Genomic DNA, 24,907 nt, shown 5'->3' on the forward strand with positions numbered 1-24,907 from the left:
CCCCCGCCACGCAGCCGCCGCCCTCACTCTTCACTCCGCTCATTGGTCAAGTAGGGCAGACGCCCTCCCAGCCTTTAGCCTATCGGGTGTCGGAAGACAAGACAGTACCTGGGAGGAGGAGGTGCGGCCCCGGAGAGGAGGCTCGACCAATGAGAAATCACAGCGCGTCCCTGCGGCAGCCAATGGGAGAGCAGTAAAAGGGGGGCTGCTGGCTTAGGCTCCAGGGGCCGGAAGTGGGGGGTGGCTGTCGCCTACTGGTAGCGCAATTGGAGGCGGGGCCTGGTAGTGGCCCTACAGCCACTTCCGGCAACGACCGTGCTTTGGGTGTAGTTCTCAAATAGATCCCCGGTGGCACCTCAGTTTATCCATTTCAGTTTTGGTTTCGCTGCGGTCATCGCGTCCCAAACCCAGAAAGGGAGAAAAGACCCCGCGGGCTAAGGGAGGAGGCAGGCCTAGGCTCGAGGCTTTGCCTCGGTCTTCTTCGACTGGAGGCGAAAGGGTTTCCTCTCTTCTGCATCTTGACGGGTTCCTCCAACCCTCATTTTGCATCGGTGAATCGACCCTGCCGTCCTTCGGGACCTGCATGGTGCCGTCAGTCCTGAGTAAAAATCTCTCACTTGTGAGAGATGAAATCTGGATCTCAGGTTGCCACTAGCTAGCTGCGACCTCCTAGTCTGTAAGGAGTGGGAACAGGACTCACCCAGCTCTTTGCTCCTCCCTTTCTCTCTCCCCGGCCCCGGGGAACCAGAGCAGGCAGCATGGCTGAAGGTGGCCGCTGGAGGTCGCCGTGGCCGTGCGACACCACCAACCTGGCCTAAATGGAGAACCGTTGATTCAGACTCTCGACCAATAGCTTCACTTTGGGAGTTGGCCTGAATGCTTTAATACTAGCCCCTGGGGACAAAACTGTCTTCACGTGTCTTTGTTTATAGAACATTGGAACTTTTACCACAGCTGGTAAATTCCAGCAAAACAGGAACCTTGCCCGTGTTCGCTTTAACTCCAGGATCTAGAACAGTGTCTGCAACCTAGCAGATGCTTAATATTTGTTAAATGACTACTGAACTCTTCCAGGACAACGATTGTACTCTACTCCTAGCACTTACTACAGTTTTTGAAGATCACAAGCGTTTCCGTATTTGTTCAGTGTTCTATCACAGGCTTCCTAGAGTGCAGAGTTTAATTCTGTATATCCCTTTCCCCAAATCAGGGAAAAAAGGAAGTCAGGAGGCTGCATGCAGGTAATACCATGTTTTCCCAAGAGCAGATTTCAGATCCAAATCTTCTATAGAACCGAAACTACTGTATGTGGGAAAGATGAAGAGGGATCAGGCCCTAGATAATAGAGCTGTGGTCAGTGTGATGGAGAGGCCAGATTGGATTCTAGGCAGGGACTGAAACCTGTCATAGGAAAGGAAAGTTTTCCCTACTAAAAGCCAGAAACCAGCACCCTCCTTCAGCACCCTTTCAAAAGTGGGTCCTAAGATCTTTTTGGTCTCCAGGGGCTGGTAAAAATACAGACAGTGACACCATATGGCAGCCATAGATTTGTTAAACTTTATTTCCTCTGAGTCTCTGGGGAGGCAGCAGGGATGTAAGGCGAAGTGGCAGTAGCTGCAGGGGCCTGAGCAGAGCTGGTGCTGGGACGGGCCGGCCTGGGCAGGATGAAGAGGAGATTTAAATATCCAGGATTGAAAGCCAGCTAATGGGTCTCCTTCATCTGTCTTTGGATTTTGTGCAGCATCTCCTGCATCCGCCGCAGCTGGAACAGGCACACGCATCAAAATGGGGCCTTTTAGAGAGTCCTATAGTGTTAACAAAGTGCCCCCAAGCTCTAATCCCTTGAGCCAGGGCCATGGAAGCCCAGAGGTGTGATGGAGACCCTGGGTAGAACCATTGAACCACAAGTCCAGGTGGTTTAATGGACCATTAAACCCAGATAGAAATACTGAGGTTTATAGTTAAGCAGGGACTGCCCCCAGGCTGTCAACCCCTACCACCCCACACTGCTCTCACCTCCTCATCTTTCTCTCGGATCAGCCTCTCAGTTTCTGGATCTGTCCCTGGTGGGACAGCAGGGATGGGGAAGTCGGTACCACTCTCTCGAGTCAGTTTGCTGAGGGGAAGGGGAAAGTAGGGTTGGTAAGGCTAGGGGGACCCCAGCACCTGCTTGGATTGAGCCCAGGGTCTGTAGAAGAACAAAGGAAGGGCTTGGTCTCACTCAAGGCTGTGCTTGGGATCCCCACCCTTGCCAGCTCTGTCCTGGCTTCTGGTCATACTTGCGATTCCTCTCTTTCACCACCAGGCGGGTCATGCTCTGGATGCACTGTGCCCGGTAGTTCTCATAATGTGTCTCCCGTGTCACATCCTTCAGGTCCTGCATGTGAGTACGCACCAGCATTGTCCTCAGCTTCACAAAGTCGCAGTGTCCTGGATTTTCCACTGCACAGCAAGGCTAGGGGTCAACCAGGAGCACTGGGAGAGCCACTGAGGGCAAGGAGATACCCAGGTCACCAGCTCAATGCTTTACCTTCCACGATGCCCCAGGGGTAGAGACGACCCCGAACTCGCCGCCCTCTGGCCTCTACCACAGTGTTGCTGCCAATTACAGCAAATGGGATACTTTCCTGGAAGAAGTTAAGGGTGCCTGGTCAATACTCCCTATTCTCACCTGTTCTTTTTCACCTATATCTTTATCTTTTCTGCTTCACTCTAGAAAACCAGCGTGCTCTCCCACCCCTTATATATAGAATTCCACTTCCCTCTTCTGCCCAGAAGAAACAAGATGGAAAGGGATGCCCTCACGTAGCCCCACCTTTAGGGCTTGGTCCTGTAATTTGAAGTCTTCATCCTCATCAGAGTCACAGTCCGGGAACTGATAGACCTTGATTCCAAAGCGCTCAATCTCCTCTCGGATCTGGCAAACACATGAGGGCCCACAGTTCTGGGGACCCCATCCTTTCCAGAAGCCCAGTTGCTACCCTCCCCCCACCGGCTTCCCTCACTTTGCGTTTCTTGCGCTCCACTTCAGGAGGGGTCAGTGTGTCCGCCTTAGCCAAGATAGGCACGATGTTGACCCGCTGATGCAGGGCCTTCATGAATTCAACATCCAATGGCCGGAGCCTGGGAGATAGGAATCTGTGACCACCTGCTAGTGGCAGCCCTGCCCTGGTGCTCCCAGCCTGTTCCCTTGGCAGCACCTGGTAGTGTTGGGAGCCTCAGGCTCAGACCATACCCGTGGCCGAAGGGTGAGATGAAGTACAGGCAGCAGTGCACCCTGTTGTCTTGAATGTTCTTGCGGTTCAGGCCACTCTCATCTCGGAAATACTGCTCAAACTGCTGATCGATGTATTCTGCCACAGGCTTCCAGCTGGAGCAGGGACAGACAAGCAGAGAAACTGTAGGAGTGGGGGCTGCCTCGTGAGCTTTGGGACTACAGAGTAGCCCACATCCTGAGCAGTGTTTTCAAGACTCTGTTATCCCCTGGCTTGCCTTACTACATCTTCAGGGAGGTCCCTGGGTGGGACAGGGGTGCATCTGACATGTCCCAATAGAAAATCAGACTAAGCACACAGGCAAAGTTCAATAAATGCTAGTATGATGAGAGGAAAAAAGCCTAGGTGACCAAACAAACCAATAAGAATAAGGTGCCTGCAGGTGAACACCAATTGGAAGCCAGGACAGCCCTCAGACAGGTTCACAGTCCAGCCTCAGAACCTTTATTTATGTGGTTCTACTCTAAACCCACCCTTCCATGAAGGCTCCTTCCAGTGTACATCTATGTACACTATTCTCCCCTTCTCTCCACCACACTGTAAATATATATGTATACATATACACACTTGGCCTTCTGACTCGTCTCTGTGTCTGCCACTACACTGTCTGACCTATTTACTAACTTAAGTTGATTGACACGTATGTTAGAGAACTGCTGCCCCCCCTTCCCATCCCCGCTGCCACTAGACCATAAGCCTCTCAGTGACAAGGATGATTCATACTTGTTCTGTATCCCTTAAAATGCCCAGCACTGGTTGGACACCTAGTATATGCTCAATAAACTCCTACTTGTTGACTAAAGTATATGTGGAGGTGCACTGTATACTGTGAAGTGCCAAGCAAATGAAATGATTATTCTTGTGGAAGGAAAGGAAAGGTACGTAGGTTGATTGAAGGAGAGGGTGATACTTGCTACAGTAGGAACCAGGTGCTGGTTTGGGTACAGTTTCATGGCAAGCCCAGTGTACTGAGGCATATACCGAGAGTAAAAAGGGTAATGATGACACGGAGGCCACCTCGATCCATCAGGAATATTTACATCAGGAGACCATGTACCATGTGCCAGCACAGTGCTGTGGCAAGAATATAAGAAAAAATGGCCCTCCCCTCAAGACTAAGACACTGAAGCTGAAGATGAACCAGTGTGCCGAGCTGAAAATCACATGTTTTAATGATAAAGCATGTGCTGAGGATTCAGAGCACAGAAAGGTCTGTAAGAGTCTGATGAGTCTGTGAGGCAATTACCCAGGGTCAGCTTTCTGGGAGTGCAAACTGTGCAATCAACACCAGGTCCCGATCTCAGAAGGGCCTATGCTTGGTTTGCTTCTCTGCTGTGGCTGTCTTGAAATTCTTAATCATTCTAACCAAGGGGCCCTGCATTTACATTTTGCACTGGTGCTGCAATTATAATGGGTATAATGTAAACAACCCTTTACTTTAGGGTTTTTTTTATGTTTATTTGTTTTGAGAGAGAGAGAGAGAGCATGCACGTGAGCAGGGAAGGAGCAGAGAGAGAGAAAGGGAGAGAGAGAATCCCGAGCAGGTTCAACACTGTCAGCCCAGAGACCAACACAGGGCTCCATCTCATGAACCGTGAGATCATGACCTGAGCTGAAACCAAGAGTTGGACACTTAACCGACTGAGCCACCTGGACACCCTACTTTAGTTGCTAATACACATTCACATGCATCATTCTGGGTGATTTTCAGATCAACTGGATAAGATGGTAAGGGCCAGTATGTTTCAACTGAAGAAACAGGAATGCAGTCATTTGCTGAAGACCACGCAGTTACTATATGCTGACCCAAGATCTGAACTCTTGGGCTAGCCATCTTAACACTGCCTGCCTAACTTCTTCATCAAGGACACCACCTTTTCTCCTGTCTTTATCATTCATCCTCCTTCTCATCTACTCACTTAGGTCTGACCATTATCTAAGCATCCCTCCAGTTTCTGAAAAAATAAAGCCAAGGGTGATGGGGTATGTGGCAAAGCCACCTCTTCTTCTGGAAGGTAGCCTAGAGGACGCCTGGAATTTAAACAAAGTTCAACCTATTTTTTTACCCTTTGCCTCCTCTTTCTCCTCCTCACCACTCCCTCAGTGCACTCTCATCCCTTTAATAAACTTGTTTGTGGCACCTAAAATGTTGCTGGTGAAAGAAAAGGAAGGAGGGGAGGTGGTGTTTATTGAGCCCCTACTAGATGTCTGGCCCTGTGCTACATGTTTCCACATGTGTTTGCTTTTTTTGAGGCTCTTCTTTCTTATCTTGTGTCTTCACCCCCATTACAGAAAGTACATTAGGTCAGAGTCAGAAAGTTCATTAAAGATCATCTATTCCCAGATAAAGAAGATGTGATACACACACACACACACACACACACACACACACACACACACACACACACACAATGGAGTATTATTCAGCAATCAAAAAGAGTGAAATCTTGCCATTTGCAAGATGCTAAGTATTATGCTAAGTGAAATTAGTCAGAGAAAGACAAATATCATATGACTTCACTCGTATGTGGAATTTAAGATACAAAACAGACGAACATAAAGGAAGGGAAGCAAAAATAATATAAAAACAAGGAGGGGGTCAAAACATAAGAGACTCTTAAATACAGAGAACAAACTGAGGGTTGCTAGAGGGGTTGTGGGTGGGGGGGATGGGTTAAATGGGCAAGGGGCATTAAGGAAGACACTTGTTGGGATGAGCACTGGGTGTTATACATAGGGGATGAATCACTGGAATCTACTCCAGAAATCATAATTGCACTATATGCTAACTAAGTTGGATGTAAATTAAAAATAAATAAATAAATAGGAAAAAATAAACAAAAAAAGATCTTCTATTCCCACTCTTTTCCTCTCACTTCAGCTGCCCTGTAAAGGGTGGTGGCATGCTCAAAGGCCATAAACTCCTGACAATTGTGGCTATGTCTGTGCTTATGTGTGCATCCGTGGATGTATGTGTGTGTGTAATGGGAAGGGGGCAGCTGGGCTGTGCGTGGTCAGACATACCACTCTGTGTTGTTGACTGCATCCCCAAAACCCGGCGTGTCCACAATGGTGAGCCGTAGCCTCACACCCTTCTCTTCTATGTCCACTGCATGTTTAGTGATCTCCACAGTTTGCATGATCCGCTCTGCAGAAAAGGGAAACTGAGACCAGGGCAAGGGCAAGGACCTGCCCAGTCAGGACAAAGCGCCCACCCCAATCAGCTTTGCTGCCCAGAATGCCTCATCCACACTGCCCCCCTTCCCACCCCAGGCCGCCTGGGGGCCTGTTCTCTGGGAACCAGCAAGGAGCACATTTCCCAACACAGGAAATGCCGGTGGCTGTTGGCTCTGGCCCCAGCCTCTTCTCTGCTCCCGGCTCTTTTCTTGGATTCCTGGAATCCTTTGGGGGTCAGAGACTCACTCAGAGAGCAGGATTCTGGTCCCTGCCTGGCTTCAGCACCCAAATCTTTAGGGAGCTGGCTGGTGGGCTGCCAGGCTAGATAGGCCTATGGAGAGATGCCATCAAGGCCCTCTAGGAAGCCATGGTTTCCTGCATGCTGGGGAAGGCCCCAGCCCCCAGGCTGTGGCATGAGTTTGATTTCCCAGGTCAAGTCTGCATGCCAGTCTCCATGCCCCTCTCCTTGCTTTACCTTCAGCACTGAGGAGTTTCCGGTCCCGGTACAGATCAGTGAGGAAGAGGCTATTGATAAGAGTGGATTTCCCCAGTCCAGACTCTCCTGACAAGCGAGAGAGGACAGAAGATAAGATCTATAGCCAAAAGGCAACCCCACCAGAACAAGGTGTGTAGAGAGCTGCTTTTTCATCAAATTGGGAAGAGACCAACTGAACCATAGCGTTTTAGAGCCAGAAGGAAGCAGAGAAAACAGCTTGTGTAGCCTTCTTATTTGAATGAGGCTCAGTGAGGATAAGAGGTTGCCCAAGGTCACACAGAACAAGGCAAATACTAGAAAATTGTTGGTCAGGTGTTCTTTGTACCATTTCAACCCCCCTCCCCCCAACACACACATACACACTTTTGGCCACCCATGGCTCCTGGCTACTTTGCAAAACTGCATGGCTGCTGGCTGCTTTTTCCTCCTTACCCATACCTCCTCCCCAAATACATACCAGCCCCACCTGAAACACCCCCTGCCTAGCCCAGTCCTTCCCCAGCTCTACCTGCCACCATGAGGGTAAAGTCAAAGCCTTTCTTCACAGACTTTCGGTGAACTTGATTGGGGAGGGTCGCAAAGCCCACATACTCCTTGTCATCCTAATGGACAGGAAGGCAGAGTGTGTCAGAGTGAGAGGCAGGAGGGGTCCCAGGACCCAACACCTTCTCCTTCCCTCCTAGGTCTTGGCCCCAGCCCTAGAGGAATGGTGTCAAACTCCCTTGAGGCCCCATCTGGGGCCACCAGCAGGGCTCCTGCCCCTGCTGATAGTCAGTTTCCAATGCACGTGGGGGCCAACACTGCAGAACTGGTGCTGACACTAGACAGGAGAGGCCCCAGCTCAACATGCATGCATGCATATGTGCACACCTATACACACACATGCACATACATGCACAGACACTCGGTATCTCTCTGCTCCCTCCCTGGGTCTTCCAGCACCAGCCCACTGAAAGGCAAAGACAGGGCTGGAGGCTCTACCTCAGAGGAGTCATAGGGATCAAGCTTGCCCCATGGGCTGCGGGGTCGGGCTGAGGGGCTGAGAGGGGCTGAGGCAGAGAAGTACTGCTGGCTGTCAGAGGGCTGGGGCCACGAGGGGCCTTTGAACTCCAGGTCATCCTGGTAGAGGTCCGGGGCCTGGGGCTTTGGCTCCAGAACTTGGGGCCTGGACACCCAGGTCTTGGCCTCTGGTTGGTGGCAGCTCTCGCTTCCTGGGAAATCCTTCACGAACTTGTTCAGTTCTGCATCATCCGTGTCCTCCAGGAAGCGCTTGATCTGGGGGTTGGAGGGGAGGTGGTGGGAGGATGGGGGGAGTGGGTAGGTGGCATGAAGGGAAGAATGAAGGAGGAAGTCCAGAGAAGGTGAGAGGGAGAGAGAGGAAAGCGATTGTGGTTAGAAGGGAAAAGAAACTGCACTAGCAGCTAAGCCAGAGGAAGTGCTCACCATTCCTCCCTCACCTGCTCATGTGCCTCCCCAGCCGAGATGCCAGGAAAGACCCTGGAGTCCTGGAGCAGCCCTAGGCAGCCCCCAGTTGTTGCAGGCAGCAACTGTTCTTGGGATCAGAGAAGCTCCAGTCCTGATGTTCCCTCTTGACAGGGTGCCTGCTGCCCTGCCCTTCCTGGGGGGTCTGGCCAAGCCAGAGGCCAGAGAATGCCCTAAAGGCCAGGAAGTCAGACTGAATAAGGGGGAGCAACAGAGGCATTAGAACTGAGACGAGGATGTGGGCTCAGGATTCAAGGACAGTGCAGAGAGTCAGTCAGAACGGGACAGGGGCAGGAGGGAAGTAGGGAGGGGAGAAGGGACCTGCCAGCCCCAGGTAAATCAAGAGCCAGCAGGGGGCCCTGTGCCTCCTGTCACTGCAGGTCAGTGAGCTCTGGGAGGGAGATGCAGACTCTACTGGGGGTGCTCACTCTCCAGGGCTCACTGCCCGGAGCTCAGTACAGTTGATCTGACACCTCTGTCCCTTATTCCAGACACCGTGCCACACCAGAGCCTGAGGGTAGGCCCCAGGAGACTAGGGCAAACCCGCCAGTGGATGCTGAGTGCAGGGTAGAAGGGAGCTGGAAGGGACCCAGTGAGGGAGGATGGGAGGACAGTAGGCTGCTGAAAGCCCCTACCTGTGAGGGACACATAGGAGACAGCACCCATCGGTTGTCTTTTGCCCCCTCTGCCTGGAGTAAGATTCAGCCAGCCACACAGGAGGGGATCTGGCCCCAATGGTGAACCACAGTGGGGTGGACAAACAATGACTGGCTCTGTGTAGAGACCTGTTCCACCCCATCTCCCAACCTGGAAGAGAGGCCACTTCCCCCCACTCCTGCCACCAACTCTAGACCCTAAAACTTCCTCTCTCCTTTGGGGGCCAGTCCCCTTTGTGGAGTGCCTGGCAGTGCTGGGCTCAGCTCTGCCTCACAATACCCACATGCCACCTCCAGACAATGGACAAGGGCTGGCTTCAGAGGCTGACTCACTCCCTGGGGATTGGCCAAGCCAGTGGGGGCTATCCCGGACCACTGTGGAGACCCGGCCAGGGTGGAGGGAGAGAAGATGGCCACAGTCTTCTGCAGGTCCCCTTTTTACAAAGGGAAGAATTGAAGGAGGCAGACATACACATTGCCAGGTTTATGCTAGAGGGAAGTGATTTAGAGGCTACAGGGAAAAGTCCCCTAAGAACTACTTCTAGGCTGTCACCTCTCAAGTCCCCACACCTGCTTATAGCCATCATCTCCAAGGCTTGCCTGGACAGAGGGGAGGAAAGAGGCCCTTTAGACTGAAACTGGAACCAGCATGTGGGGGCTTAGTGACCAAAAGAGGGTGTCCTGAAGCAAGCCTGACCTAACAGGCTTTTCTCAGCAAAAGTATTTATGGGATCCCATGGAGCAACTGTACATCTCAGTTTGTTTGTTGTTGCAGCATAATGATTAATTGTGCCCCTTTTCACTCTCAAAAGTGTCCCAGCTTGGACAATTAATTATATGCAACAGAGAAGAGATGGGACTGAGGAGGGTGGGGTCCCACAGGTCCTGTTTTCCGGCAGCTAGAGTCTGGGGAATTCCAGGAAATCCCGCCTCTCTGCATGACCCCACAGTGACCCAGCAGTTGGTCAGGGTGGAAGAAAGAAGACTGTGTTCCACCTGGTTTCCCCAGGAGCACTGAGCAGAGGGGCAGCAGTTAAAAAAGAAAGGAAGGCCCTGATTGGGACCCCTACCATCCAGTCTTCCAAAAGTCACCAGGAACCCAGCATCATTCTCCCTGCCAGTCCTGGCTACTTGTCAGCAGGAAGCGGCCCACAGAGGCCCTAGACAAGGCGTCAGGCACTAGGCTCCTCCTCACCTGCTGCCTGTCCTTCCCCACCCCCAGCTCCCAGGGTAGCACCTTACCCCAGCTTCAGTCCTGTCCTCAGGGACAGAACTACCTTGCCATCCCAGTGAATGGTCCATGTCCCTCCCACACTTCAGATACCCTGTCGGCAAGCTCTAGGTCTAATTTTATCGCCCAGGAAAAGTTGCTCACACACGGAAACAACCTGGTCCCAATGCTCTTGTAATCCAGCTTCCTGGCTTGCTCCTTTCCCTTTCTCTTTGGCCCCCCTCCCCCCTCCCTGTCTCTGTCAAGGGCCAAAACAGCTTGTGGAATGTCGTTCCCCACCCCATCCTCCTCCCTTTCCCTTGGCTCCCACCCTCCAAGGACAGCTCGGCTGCAGCAGGATCACTCTGTCTCTCTGCAGTCCCCTCCAACTCTGATTGGCTGTCTCATGACGCCTGCCCGCTGCCTACCCCGGTGGGCACAGCACCAGCCTCCCGAGTCTGTCTGCAGCACAGGCTCTTGATCCACCTGGCCTCTCCTGTTAACCCCCAAGGGCACCGAGGCCTGCCAGAGGGTCATGAGCTGTCCCCAAGGTGACCTGGCCCATCAGTACACGGGGACAGCCACCCAGGAGACTCCACTGTCAAAGGACTCCAATCTCTTTCACCTTAACTTTAAGCAGTGCTGAAGTAGGGTGGGATGTCCTATAATCCCCTAGAAATATGTTCTCATGAGAACAGCCCTGCTTTTCTTCCCAAACGTCCCTTTGTGTTTTCCAGCAGAGAACCCCAGTCTCTTCAGACATCTGCCCCTAGATTTCCCTGCAGAGTCCCAGCCACAAAAGGACTCCTCCCACCCTAGGATACCTGACCTCTGACTCATGGGGACCCATATCACTTCCATCACCCCACTGCTTCTAGAGAGTCAATGGAAGAGCTGCTAGCACTCGTTCCCTGAGAGACCAAAGGGAGGCTGGCATCCCAGAGGCTTCAGAGTTGCCAATTAGGTGGGAGACAAACTGAAGGGCTTGGCTGGAAGGGTGCAGATGGAGCACCTGACTGGGAATCAGGAGGCCAGTGTTTCTGGTTTGTCCAGAAACCTTTGTGATTTTGAATATTGCCTTAATTTCAGGCCTCTAATGTCCAGTTGTGAATGGCCCTTCCTTGCCTCCCAGGAAGGCTGGGGAGAGATAACTCAAGCTGTTTTGAAGCTGAGGAGAGACAGTGTACATCTCAAGTCACAGGACTGTTATTAATGTTGGCCTGTCATTCTTTTCCCATGCAAACTAAAACCCCCTGGGGAGGTTTCCAGGGGAGGCTGGGGAGCTCTCCCCACTGTACCCACTGACCTCCATAGTGGCTGGGACACTGATCTCCTTTCACAGAGAGACCTCTTATAGAGAAGTCTGGCTTGACATGAATCAGTCAGCCTAAGAACTCGGCCTAAGAGGCCTAAAGCTGAGGACTGTGGTGATGGTGGGGATGTCTTTTAATTAGAGGGTGGCTTCAGCCAAGTTGAAAGCACCAAGACCTCAGCTGAACTGAACTTAGTGTGTGGCAGAAAAGCCCCTCTTGGTCCCTGCTGGGCTTGGCAATGGGGACAGTCAGTTCTCCCCAGGCTTCTATCACTGGAACAATCAGTGTGACGGTACCCATGTGGAGGGAAGTGGGGCAGGGATAAAGACCAGTACCACTTGGCCTCTCCCAGGAACCCCCTCTGGGGAAGGTCACAGAGTCACCAAGACTTCCTAGCCAAAGCTTGGGCCTCAGCCTGGACACAGCTTGAAAGACAAAAGCCCAAAAGGTTGGCCTTTCCAGACCTGGAAGCTTCTGATTCCATGGGGCCCAGGGAGTTCCCTTCTGGAGGCTGCCCACAGCCAACATCCTGCCCCACAGGCTGGTCATGGATCTCCTCCTATTGTAAACAGCCTGTGCCTCCTAGTGCAGTGGGCAAATGTTGGGGGGCCTCCAACCTGGGAGGAGAGGCTGGCATGGGGCCCGGAGGCATTGACACCCAGCATAATGTGTTTGTGGCAGGCTCTGGCAAGGATGGCAGAAGAGCTGGCACCCTTACAGTCAGACATCAAAACTTCCTACCTGGGGGTATCCAGGAGGCTGACTGGGGTTAGTATCTCTCCTTCCAGTACAGGCAGGTGGCAGGAATGAGTTCCCCCACCCCCACCACTGCAGAGGGACCTCGTTTGGGGTAGTGTAGGATGCAGCAGGAGGAAGCTTCCCCATGGGTCCTGTCTCAGAGGCAGTGATGTATAGATGATCCCGAGGGTAGGATGGTAGGCTAGGCTTCCCTCTCTCAGGGGTCCCTGGGCAGAGGGCGCTGTGGGAAGAGCCAGGAGATGCCCTTTGCCAGGCTGCGGGAAGGAGGGCCCAAGCGTCTCACCATCCCTCTCCGGGAGGCAGGCAGTGTTTGTAGGCCTCCTCTGTGTGTTTTCCCAAGGAAGTTGGTGCTGCCCCTGAGCCCAGGGTAGGTGGCTGAGGAGGGGTCATCCAGGTAACAGCTGACTCAGGAAAGGGCGGGGGACCCTCACCTCCGCGTGTCGCTGACGCGCCTTCCCCAGCCTAACACGCGCGTCTCTGCCGGCGGGCCCCCCAACCTCCCGTCAGCACCGACCCACTCCCCGGTCCCAAAACGCGGACAGCACCCCAGCCCTCGGGGGCCGCTCCGCCGTTGCTCGGATCAGAGCGAGAAACTTGGAAGCGGCGACGCAACGCCGTCCACCACCAGCAGCCAGAGACAGCGCCTCCCGCCCGGCACAGCCGGGGCTGCTGCGCCGCTGGTCCCCACGGAGCCGCTGGGAGCAGCGGGCCCTGCGCGCCCCGGCCCTGCCCCGCGCCCGCGCGCCTTACCATGGCTGCAGCCCGGGCCGGGCCAGCTCCGCAGGGACAGCGTCCGAGCGACCCGCGGCCGGAGCTGCGAGCCGACCTCGAGGGACCGCCGGCCCCCGCCCTCAGCCCAGAGTGCGGACCGGCCGGGGGCGGGGCCGGGGGCGGGGCGAGTCGGCCCTGGGGCGGGGCCTGCCCTCTGAGGCGCGGGCGCCTGCAAAGCTGAAGGCGGCCGCGGGCGGCTGGCTGCGGGGAGAGGCGGGCCTTGCAGCCCGCGACCCCCCCGGATGAGCAGAGGCGCTCAGGACAGCGCAGCACTGCTCACCTGGCTCTTCCTTACTCAGCCCCTAAGAGTAGCCTCTTCAGGCAGCACATCACCGTGGGGGCTTGAGCAAATCCCCCAAGAAAAGGGAAAGGCCAACCTAGCATCCCCAGGAGAGGTCTTTCGAAGGAGAGGGGTTTGCCCCACGAGTCGGGAGAGACTCCATTAGTTACCGAAGGTTTTCAGGAAATGAACCCAACTGATGTCCAAGTTAACTGATTGTCCCTACCCCCTCTACACCTCCTAAGGTAGAATGTCAGACTTTCTCTACCTTTACCCAAGCTATGAAGAAGAGACAAAATGTTCCCTTCCTGCAGGACCCTAGATTAAAGATTAAAGAGGATTTGCTGCATAAATTATCCAGGGATCATCTGCTGGAAAGGTGGAAGGGAAGAGGCTGAGTGGCCTTTATGGGGCAGTAGAGTCTTGTCTGGGGCTGAGGGAAATGGGAAGTGGCAGCCCAGGTGTGAGCCAGTCTATGCTGGGCAAGCAGGTGAGATGCTGTGGGGACAGATGCCTCAGCAGCTTTAGAAGCATTAGAGGCTCAGAAGGGTCAGCAGCAGCAAGGAAGAAGTAAATGCTTAGAGGGTGGGGGTTGGTGAGGATTTTCCGAGCTAATACAGGGCTGAGCTGGTCAGGCTTCTGTGAAAGTTTCCAGAAGCATGCTTCTTCCTGACTCCCACAAACTCTCCTCCAGGGCAGGCTGATTTGCCTGAATACACTTTGAATAAAACAGGTCCACAGACATGGCCCTCTCTATTGGTAGAACACCCAGAAGCCTGCCTATTCTATTTCAGTCTGATCTGTGACCAGTGGTCATGGTTGGGATCAAGTTAGAACTTAGCAGAGGGATGGAGGGGGGCCTAGGTATACAGATGAGAACACGTTCAGAAAACATGGGATGGCTATTGGAGACGTTATTAGATATTTGGCACTGGTGGACTGAAGGACGGAAGGAGTGCCATTGCTTAAAGAAATCAGGGGCATTCACGGGCTAGCAAGTTGAGGAGGAAACTTCCTAGCTGGGTGACCTTGGGCAACTCACTTTACCTCGCTGGACTTCAGTTCCCACACCAGAAAATGAGGGGATTAAACTAGGATACCGCCAGCAGCTTGGCTCAGATAAGAGGGAGCCTCTGAATGTATAGAGAGTTTCCTGGAAAAGGCCTGGGGTAGATGAAGAGATCTGAAGTTGTACTCAGGAAAACAAAGACATGAAAGAGTTTCTTTAGAGAGAAACCAATGGCTATTGGAAGGCTACAGAAGTAGCAGCAGCTGCTGCCGTCAGACCTGAACATCAAACTCACTACACAAAGCCCCACTGTTGGGAACTAGCTATAGGCCACTAACACTCACGTATGCACTCATAAGACTACTTCTTGAGTGCTTCCACTGGCATTCTGCATGGCCTGGGCTGGGAGTGCTGGGCCGAGGGGAGAAAACCTATGTCAAGGAAGACAGGCCGCATCACAAACAAACCCTTGTTTTCCGCAAGTGTACTTCCCTCCTCCCCCCAGTCCTGGTTGTAGTCCAAGTGGGGACACAGACACGTCTCAGAAGGCAGCCCAGCTAGCTCATCCTCAGCTGTGGCTGGAATCCCAACTCTGCTCTGGCACCAGCTGCCCGGGCCCCCAGCAAGCCCTGTGTGTCCTGAGGCATGTTGGTGCCAGCTTGTTTTGAGGGAAGTGAGCCCCAAAGAGAGGCCTGGGACTGTGGAACTCATCTCTACACCAAGACTCTTAGGGTCTTGATGCTCACCAGTGTCTTTGTAATCACTACATCAGCTGCCCAACATGAGGCATGTTGGATGAAGTAAAAGCTAAAGACAGACTTTGAGCCATTCCATCTACATAAATCTCGCATACTAACTCTGAAGCACTGTGAGTTTCTGAGAGAACTTGGCCTTGGCTTAGGACCCCATACCAGCTTTGGCAATTAGCTCACTGCCTGAATATCCCTTCTCCTTCATGGGCCTCTTTTTCCCCCACTGAGAGAGAACTGGACTCCCCCCAACTCCAGCTCTTGTGTTCTGTGATGGTGCAGGTAGCATCTGACACCTGGTCAGAAGCAGGGCCAAAATATAGCTGCCCTTGTATGAGTCACTGACCATTGAGTGCTCCTCCCCATCTCCAGTTAGCATGTGGACTGGCCAACCTTGCCTCAGGTACCCCTCAGTCCTTAGAGTCTGACTCTTCCTTGAAATTCAACATCACACCAGGAATTGATATCCTTGACTAGAGTACAATTTCCCATGCACTGCTGGAGTGGGGATTTCAAGCCAAGGGTCTGGGGAATGAACACTTTGTTTGGCACAAGGGATGACTCTTCTGGGAAACTCAGATCAGCACACACCTCCAGTCTGCTATCAGGAGGTCCCTCTGCTTAGGTCAGGCTAGCATGGTCTATGTGGAAAAATTCCTGGCCCCCTCCATTGGATCTTTCCTGCCTACCCATGGGTGAAGGTTGTGTGGCACCAAACTAAATAAGGTTGCTGTACTTGGGCAAAGTCAAGGTCCAGGTTCAAAAGCCAAGAATAAAGAGTGATTATCACAGGAAATCAGGATTTCGGATCTGCATGACTAGCAAAGGCCACTTTTGCCTCTCAGTAGCAGAGTTTTCTTAAGTGGCACAAGAACTAATTGTATCTCCCTTCCCCCAGAGGTGATGAGTCACTGATGATATAGTCAGAGAGCTCTGGTAGGGGCAAAGAACTATTACCGGGTTGTGTCTTTCAAGGAAACCTTAGCCAGCCTGTCCAGAAAGTTCTGTGCAAAGGCAAGAAACCAAAATACCCTCAACCTCACTCCCACCCCTAATGTTCCCCAGTGTCTCATGATGCTGGATCAGGCATGAAATGTGGGTGGTAATGTCAGGGAGCACTGTTTCCTGGCACCTGTTGTCTAGCGGTGGTAAGAGGCAGTTCTGGAGCCAGTAGAGTGCCAGAGGCCTGCCAGAGGGCCTTTCCAACACCTTCTCTGCAGTAGGGCAGGGCACAGGAGCTGAGAGATGGAAGAGACTTACATATGCATTGGTGTGTGACCCCCTTCAAGAGCCCCCACCCTACATCCCATCTTCTTAAAAGTTTCCCACGACTAAAAACTGACTCTACTGCCATTCAATCTTTGGGCAGTGTGTTATCAAAGGTCTTCATTACCTGGAGTTGAAACCTGTGTGTACCTGGACTTTACCCTCCAAGTGCCTCCATGCTAGAAGCTTTGCTAACTCATTTCACTGGACTTTGTTTTGTTCTTTGATGTCCACACTCTTTCAAGTGACCCATCTATAGACTTTTCTCTTCCAAACTAACCATAAGCCCCTCAAGGACAGCGAGTATGACCTCTATTCACTTCAATTCAGTGAACATGTGATATAATGTCCTCCTGAATGACCAGGACTCTGCCCCCAGGAGGTGTCTGATCAATATGAATTGACTGAAAGGATTCATTGATTAGTTTTCCACTCTGATTTTGGAACACAGACAAGCCTTGAGGCTCTGGGCCTCACTGACCCTTCCATAACTTGCCCTTCATTCTGGCTGCTTGCCAGCTCATACTTCATCTCCCAGCCTTGTAATTTCCATGCAAAGACACAAATGTTACCCTCACTAAAACCTTTCCCTTCATATTTTGTGATATCTGAAGGTGCTGCTGAAATGTTGATAAGTTACTTTCCAGGAAGATGTGGCTATGGAAGAAGGGTTTCTACACCACATATGAATCCCTGGGGCAGGGTGCTCCCTAAAATGCTCTCAGTCTTGAGGAGCCAGCTCTGCAAAATGGGGAGCAAAAGTTCACTTCATAAGGTTGCTGTGAAGATTCACTAAGGTAACACACTTAGAATGGTGCAGGCACTAAAATGAGTGGTAGCTACTATCTCAGCTAATAAGAAAATTATCAACACCATATCAGCAACTATCACTGTGACAATTTCAAATGCTTTCTCTACAAACAATTAGGAATGTGCATGTGTAATAGTGTAGAGGGATGGGAAAAGAGCCCTTGACTAAAGTGACATTGGAATGACCATGCTGCCACCAACTGTAGAGTCAGCTTCTCCAGCTGAACCCCACGCCATCTCTAGAAAACTAGTCTTGGTTTCAGACTTACTGAGCTGAATTCCCAAAAACAGCCATCATAGAGACTCTTGGAGCTAAATGACTTTGCCTATGGTGAGTGTGCCAAGGAAATGACTTTGGCCCTGCCCTCCCACCTTCAGCGTCAGAGCCTGAGCTTCTCTCAGGAGCTGCCTCACATTCTGTCCCCTTCCTTCAAGCGCGCACTTGGCCCCCAAGGTGCAGCTGTCTCTGGCCTCTCCCCTCATGGCAGCTGGGCCAAAGGCAGCTGAGCAGAAGAGGGTAAAGGGACATGGTCATTTCATCACTCAGGATAGCCTTCCTCTGGCTGAGCAGCTGTCAGGGTGGCTTCTGTGTTAGAGATTTTCTTCCTCGCCCAAGTATGCTTCCTTGCTCTCTGAGGCCAAGCTCTCTAATCTATCCAGGCCTGCTATTTCTCCTCTTACTTGAAAACCCCACCATTTCAAACACCACCAAACTTCTCTGATAGAAAGATAGAATGTTGGAGATGGGTTCCAAGCAGGGAACCAAGTAACTTCTGGAAATACACCAGAAAGTCTAAAATAAATGTGGCAGGTTCTTCCCTATGTGGTATCATTCTGAGAAGAACAAAAAACGAAAGGATTCTGGCCTCAGTTCTACCATCGACCACAAGGGAGGGGCATAGGATTTTCCTGCCCCCATTTTATAGTCAGAGGGAGCAATCTGCTCAGATCTCACAGTGAAGGCAGGACATCACCCCCCTGCCCTGTGCTTCCAGTGGCTCTTGCTGAGGCATAATACACTTTAGCCTGTCCTACGGTCACCATTTGTCCTAGTTTGCCCAGGACTGGTGGGGGTCCCAGGACACAGGATGCTAAAACCAGGAACATCCCAGGCAAATCCTGAGTTGGGTCAACCTAGCCTGTCCCCGGAATAGCAATGTGGGTCAGAGGTTACCAGCCTCCCATCCAGCTCTGGACTTTGCTGCCCATCGTAGCTGAAAATGAACAAGGTGCCATCTGACACGAAAAGAAGCTGGGTATCAAGGGTCAGGCTGCTATGAAAAGCCTCCCAAGGTGTCCTGCCCCATTTTTAGCAGCTCTGCTCCATTCTTTCAGTTCTCTCTCCTCTCAACTATAAGCCTTGGTACAAAGCAAGAGAAAATAAGGGGAGTGGGAAAGATGGTTCTAAGGTTCCTTTCAGACAGCCCATATCCTGGGATTCTGTTAACATTCCCATGAATGCAGAGACTCCCTGTGTTCCTCCTGGACTCTGGATTTTTCTCTGTCGAGGAAGTCTGAGCAAAACTTCCCTGAGACTCAACAGCCAACAGGAGGCTGGTCATACCATCCCCCAGGGGCCAAATGACAGGTCACTCTAAAGACACTGAAGTTTTCCTTAGGTATCACTGAGATGGCCTCCCCTGTTTCCTGGCCTATTTTCCAGAGTTGGTTTCTTGCATAATTGATAGAGATAGAAGGGAGTAAACCACCTTGTCTGCTGACAGCCTGAGAAGTCATTTGCAAGGGCAAGTAGGTTAGATGCTTTGAGGACAAGGTTCTTAGGGCCAAGGCAGCTCCATCCATCAGAGCATTGAAGCCCCTCCCATCAAGAGCTGCTTTATTCCAAGGAATTCCCCAGGACCGTGTGGGAAGACAGCCCCAGCTGACACCATAGGGCACCCTCAAGACCTTCCTGTTGAGCTTCTGCTAGTCTTGATACAAAAAAACAAAATCATTAGGAATGATTCCCTCATTCCAGCATAACCTTCTCTGGGGAGATTCCAGCCCCTAAATTACCAATCCAAGGATGAGAAGCATCTGTAACCCCTGCTCCTTAGACAAAAGGGCCTTGAGGAGCCACTTGGGAGGAGACTGACACTTAAGAGAGAGAGAGAGAGATGGTTGAATCAGGCTCCATCCTCAACTATGGACCCAGAAGGGCCTGTGAAGGTTCAACAACAAACATGCTGCTGTTCACAAGCCAGGAGCTGTGGCTGGCCACCAGAGAATTCCTGCCAGGAATGGAATCTGGTCAACCATTCCCAGATCGGAGGAACTAGAGGCCTTGGACACTAGCACCATCGTCTCTAATGTGGGAAGGTCTGTTGGCCATTCAGCCTGGAGGACAGGCTGGGGAAAGCCTAGCACTCTCATGGTTTGTGAGGAGTCCCTGGCCCACCTCCATGACACCGCACTTCCAAAGAGCCAGAGAACACCAGCAGGCCCAGCTGGTCTCTCCCCAGCTTCTTTTCCCAGCTTCTGGGGAGCAGCTCTGCCGCCGAACAGGGCTGGAGAGCTGCAATTATCCAGACAGGATAAGAGCTATTTTGGGAAGGAGCCGTTCTGCTGCCAAGGCTTTTGACTTTCTAAACTAAAACAAGATGCACAAAGAAAGGGGGTGAGGATGGGGGAGAAAAGGGAAGAACTTTCTCAGTCAAAACCGTCATATCCAGAATGAGGGAAAACACTAACCCCTTCCCAAAAGTAAGAGACTAGCTACTAAGATATCTCTAGCTTTGAGAAGGAGAGTGTAACCTGACCACCACCACCCCCCCACACACACACATCCCCTAATGACTCCCTCTCTCCTAAGTTCCTCCAAGAGCACATATTCAGTCTGTTGCGTTTATTTGGACATTTGAGCACAAACTATTTCATATGGTTGTTTAAATGTTTCCTGTCCATGTCTTATCTCCCCAACCAGATGGTAAGTTTCTCATGGCCAAAGAATGTGTGTGCTCTGAGGCTTCAATGCTCTCTCCAGTAGTGCCTAGCACTCTGCTAGGCATCTGAATGAAGTTGTTTATGAAAGGAAGGGAGAGAGGGAGGAAGGAAGGAAGAGCAAAAGGAAAGAGGGAGAGAAGGATTTACTGTCTCTCATGGAGGTGATCTCTAAATGTAGTTGTTCCCACCCACAGTTGAGCTCAGGGCATGGGGCTGAATAAGAAGCCATGGCAGAGGGAGTGGCAGCCACATTTTTGGCACCTCCCCTTCAGCTGTTCCATCATCTGAGCTCAGGCTGTCCTGCTCCACCTCCTTTATTTGTTTTCTATCTGTAATTAACTGTCCATCCTGGGCTAACCTATGGATGGGACCCATTAAAAGCCATGCTAGGCTCTAGGTAAGGGAGAGATAGGGTGAGAGAAAGAATGGAGGCAGGAAGAGCTCAGACTATCTTATCAAACATGGGCCAAGAAGAACTAAAGTAGTTATAGGAATAATGCACTCTGAAATCAGGACATTCTTTGCCAAATTCAGGACACAGGGCTGCTGAGAGCAGAGTTTACCTTGTGCCTTTCCAAGTTGAGGACTCAAATAGTGTGTAACCCAGAAAAGTGTTCCCTTTCTGGATTGCCCTAGGCTGAAGAGGGGAGAGCCAAGTGGGGGCTGATCCAATGTATGGTTTCCCAGACAGCTTTTAGATCACCTTTGTGCAAATCTCCTTCTGGGGAGATGCAGCTCCCCCCCCCCCCACCCCACCGCCAAGTGCACAGCATGGCAAGTAGAACACAGGCTAGATTTCAGCCCCCACTTGCCCTCTCTGCTAGGTACCCTTGTGCAGTGAACAACTTGCCCAACCATAAGGAGAGTTCTGTCTGTCTCCCTCCATTCCCGCTTCCATGAGAGGTTAAGAGAGGGACTTGGATAAGGGGGAGCATGGGAAGACTGAAAGTAACTTCCCAGGGGTGTTCTTACCTCCTCATCTGTCATAATGGAGAAGTAGAAGTCAGGCATTCCCAAGGGACAGCAAATGGAATTCAGAGAGTACCAACAGGAAGGGAAAAAGAGAATTTTACTAAAGATCTCCAGTGGACTTTGGCATAACCTGGCCCAACATCCTTTCTAGTGAAAGTGGCCCAAATAGCAACAGCTAGTAAATTTACAGCAGTAAATACTGAGGACTCACTGTTACCAGGCACCTTGCTAAGTGCTGTACATGTAATAGCTTGGTTAGTCCTCTTATAAACCCTAGAGGTAGCCATTGTTCCCACTGACAGTTGGGGCAACTAACAATTGGAAAAATAAAATAACTTAACCAAGGTCACAGTGAAAAAATACTAGACACAGGACTCAAACCTAATACTATAACTCCAGAGTCCACACTACTAAACCTCAGCTTTATAGAGCTTTGCTCTCTCTGAGGGGCAGGGACGCCTTTCTCTGCTCTTTGCTGCCAATTACTTTGATAGCTCATGCGGTTGGGACTGGATTGCATTCACAGGACTCTCTCCTCCCTAGGGACTTCCTCATCCAGAGCCCTGGCCTCCTTCATGCTCACAGGAATAAAGCATATCTTGGGCCACAACATTCAAGGCAGGAACTCTTTGTTACTCATATTCACTATATGAGGGTTGGTCCCCTCTCTCTCCACCAGAGAGGTCAAGAGTACAAAGGGGGGGGGGGAGGGTGTCACGAGGCCCTGGGGATACTTAAGGATTCTAGAGTTGGCTACAGGACCCACTGATGGCCTCAAGACAGAGGCCTGGACATCCCTGGAGATTGTGCCTGGGAAGCAGCCAATAAATACCTCCCAAGTCTGGGCAAGGGGGCTTGAGGAGAGTTCTGACACAAGACCCAAGAGGAGACCCATCAACCTACATTAGGGCGGGGTAAACCCTGAGTAAGACTGTGAAACGGGTAGTTTGTCTTGGTGACTTTTTTTTGGGGGGGGGGGGAGGGGGTTAAAAATCACATGAGAGGTAAGACTAGCTAAACTGAAAGGCATAGGCTTAAATTGTTCTCCATTTCAGAAATGACTACTTCCCATTGAAAGGAGGCTCTCGAAAATGAAAAAGGTTCCAAGTCCCAAAGGAATGACTCTAATAGTGGAATTATAGTCAACCCTCTAGTATGTGTGGTGCTAATAGACCTAGCTCTGTAGATACATAGCGGTCATCCTTCCACCTGTCCTCCTGCCTCCCAAACCCTGACAACGGACCCACAGGAGGGAAAAGCACAGACCTTTTAGCCACCAGATGACACGATTATACATTTCCTCAGACACATCTGAAAGTAACAGAAATTGTTGCTCTTTTTTACTGTGGGATGTATATCTCTCTCCCCACTACTTAACATTTCCCTTTTAGGCTCTACATTTCTCCATCCAAAGGTGCCCTCAGCCCTTGATCCTCTCCAAGAAGCCCCTGCAGTCTAGGACTAAATCCTGCCCCACCCTTTTCTCCACCCTCTGTGCCACTGTTAATGCCTTTCCCCTCTTGGAAGTCTAGGTCCTAGCGTATCTGTGCTTCACCTTCTCCACTTTGTTGTCAGAATATTTACCTGAGAACCTTATTTTCTTTACTAGCCCTAACCAGCCCTAGTCCCAACTCAGTTCTTTATCTCCATTCTTGGGAAGCGCTTCCTACCCTGAAAACCACTCTCTATTACCTTCCATTGAAAGGTTAAGCAGCTTTGCCTGGAAGAATCAATGCCTGATGCCTGCCCAAGCATCGTCATTGATGTCATTAGCTTGGAGCTCAAAAAAGCTGGCAAGGAAGGAAAGGGGCAGGCCCAGAATGAAGAAGGGGACTGACTTTCCTACCCACCCCAATGTCCCACCTCACTAAATTGGGGCTGCACCTGGGCAGTCTGCTTCTTCACATACCCAAGAAGAAAGCACTAAACCTTTGAGTGGGTTGTTTGGAGGTCTGCTTGAGGGCTTGTGGCATTTCCCTCAATGGTGCCTGGTTTGGAGACTCCTTTGGTGGTGATAGTGGTGGTGGTGTTGCTGATGGTGGTGGTGATGGACTTGCCTTCTCTCTCTGGAACATCATTTCCTCACAGAAAGGACTTGAGTCCATTTCAAAAAAGGACAATAAAGGGTCTGGGGGAAGAGGGGACTTAGACTCAAAATCAGGTGTTGTCGGCCGGCTTTGGGATGTTTCAGCTTCAGGATTGAGTAAGGCCCACCATGAACAGTCAGGTCCATACCTAGGTAAGGACCGAGGGGGTAAGGGCCGAGGGGTCAGTTCCAGTTCTGCATGGACCGAGGGCTTTGGGGAGGGTTCTGGATACCTGAGTGCAGGTCCTGGGGACATGCAGACACTTTCTGAGGGTCTTTGGGTGTGCTGCTTATAGCTGGGCTCTGGAGTGACAAACATAGATTTGTCGGGGTTCTCAGACACTGCTCGAGATGTCACACGGGGAGCTGAGTATAACTGTTCCGCTGAGGAGATGGTGACCCTGCGGCTGACCTCGCCATCTCCTCTAGTTGAGGACCTCAGGTTGGACTCTACTTCTGATGATATTAAGTTCTTTGGGGAGGTCTTGGTGTCAGTGTAGACAGACTGCTTAGGGATAGTCTCAGGATCTGAACGCCTAGAAACTCGGTGTCCACCACTCAAATCCTTTAGGATAGAGAGTCTGACGGATGATTCCAAGTTCATATTCCTATGCAAAGTCTTGGGTTCTGTGTAAATTGGGCTGGGATGACTCATTTCACACTCTTGGCCAGGGATCTTTCTTTGGGCTGTCCGAGAGTCTGCATTGACTCGGCCACTGCTATGTTCTGGGCTAGAGGGTCTTCTTGGAGATCTGATCTCAGTAGCAGTCAAATCCTTTTGGATGGGTTCAGTTTGGACTGCTTCATCCTTTGGGTAAACCAAAGTCCTACGGGGAACTCTGACCCCTTGTGGGTACTGGACCTTGGAGGGTGGGTCTTCTTGCAAGATTTGTAAGTTATCCTTCTGGTCTACAAAACTCAACCGGCGAGAGGATTTGGCATCAGGGGTTAATGAGTAGCGATTACTGATGTCACGCCCTGGCTTGCTCTCACCCCCTCTTCGTGCTGATTCCTCTCTGGATGGGCTAACATTCCGTTGCGTCTGGACAGCATGGGAAGCTGATGTTTGAGTTTGCTGGATCTTTCGATGAATAGAGGGATGGCGGTATGATTCTGATTTTGATCGGGCCTCACTTCCTCGAGGGATGGGTGTTCCACTGGGCCCTGACTGGGGGGAGATAGAACGTGGATAGTCTGATGCTGAATGGAAAGAGGGGAGATGCCCAGCTTCTGATCTTCGATGGGGCAAAGGACTTAGGGGGGCTGCAGCGGTTCGTGAGCTCGAGGCAATAATATATCCTTGTCCCCGCTGAGGGGTTGTGTTAGTAACCTCAGACCCTTTCTGTGCTGAAACTGCTACCTTGGACCCAGTTTTATTTGTCTTGACCATCCGATAGACTGAGCTCCTCTGGGTAGATTCCATATTTTACTGGCTGGCTTGTATTGAGGATCCTAATGAAGTCTGAATGTTTACCCTTGGTTTTAAAAGCTGCTGCTCTTGTACCCACAAAAGTGGCTGTTATTCTAAGAGTGTCTCATATAGTCCCCTTAGCTACCTGCCTGGTGATGTCATAAAGGAAGGAGCTTCCTACTAAACATCCTAGCATACTGCCACAGTTCTTCAGAGAATCTCAAGCAGTAACTGCAAGGAAA

General features: G+C 51.3%; 1 protein-coding gene across 5 annotated transcripts; it reads right to left on the reverse strand.

The window, feature by feature from the left end:
• Positions 1-1,313: 1,313 nt before the first annotated feature.
• On the reverse strand, positions 1,314-24,659 carry SEPTIN4 (septin 4). 5 transcript variants are annotated; one of them, XM_053892169.1, is made up of 14 exons: positions 23,078-24,659; positions 22,435-22,479; positions 21,169-21,176; positions 7,930-8,223; positions 7,457-7,550; positions 6,928-7,014; positions 6,300-6,423; positions 3,236-3,370; positions 3,006-3,123; positions 2,816-2,917; positions 2,531-2,627; positions 2,280-2,442; positions 2,017-2,116; positions 1,649-1,762 (listed from the first exon to the last, which is right to left on the reverse strand). In XM_053892169.1, exons 1-14 carry the CDS (start codon positions 24,642-24,644, stop codon positions 1,703-1,705), a joined length of 2,994 nt encoding a protein of 997 aa, XP_053748144.1. In that variant the 5' UTR covers positions 24,645-24,659; the 3' UTR covers positions 1,649-1,702. The 5 variants fall into 5 exon arrangements, with proteins under 5 accessions (XP_053748142.1, XP_019271169.1, XP_053748143.1 ...); XM_053892167.1 differs by lacking the exons at positions 7,930-8,223; positions 21,169-21,176; positions 22,435-22,479; positions 23,078-24,659 and adding exons at positions 7,841-7,897; positions 13,119-13,327 and having other exon boundaries at positions 1,314-1,805; XM_019415624.2 differs by lacking the exons at positions 21,169-21,176; positions 22,435-22,479; positions 23,078-24,659 and adding an exon at positions 13,119-13,327 and having other exon boundaries at positions 1,314-1,805.
• Positions 24,660-24,907: the final 248 nt, after the last annotated feature.

The sequence above is a fragment of the Panthera pardus genome, unplaced genomic scaffold (genome assembly GCF_024362965.1).
Source record: "Panthera pardus isolate Hobbes unplaced genomic scaffold, ASM2436296v1 HiC_scaffold_3, whole genome shotgun sequence".
Taxonomy (NCBI): Eukaryota; Metazoa; Chordata; class Mammalia; order Carnivora; family Felidae; genus Panthera; species Panthera pardus.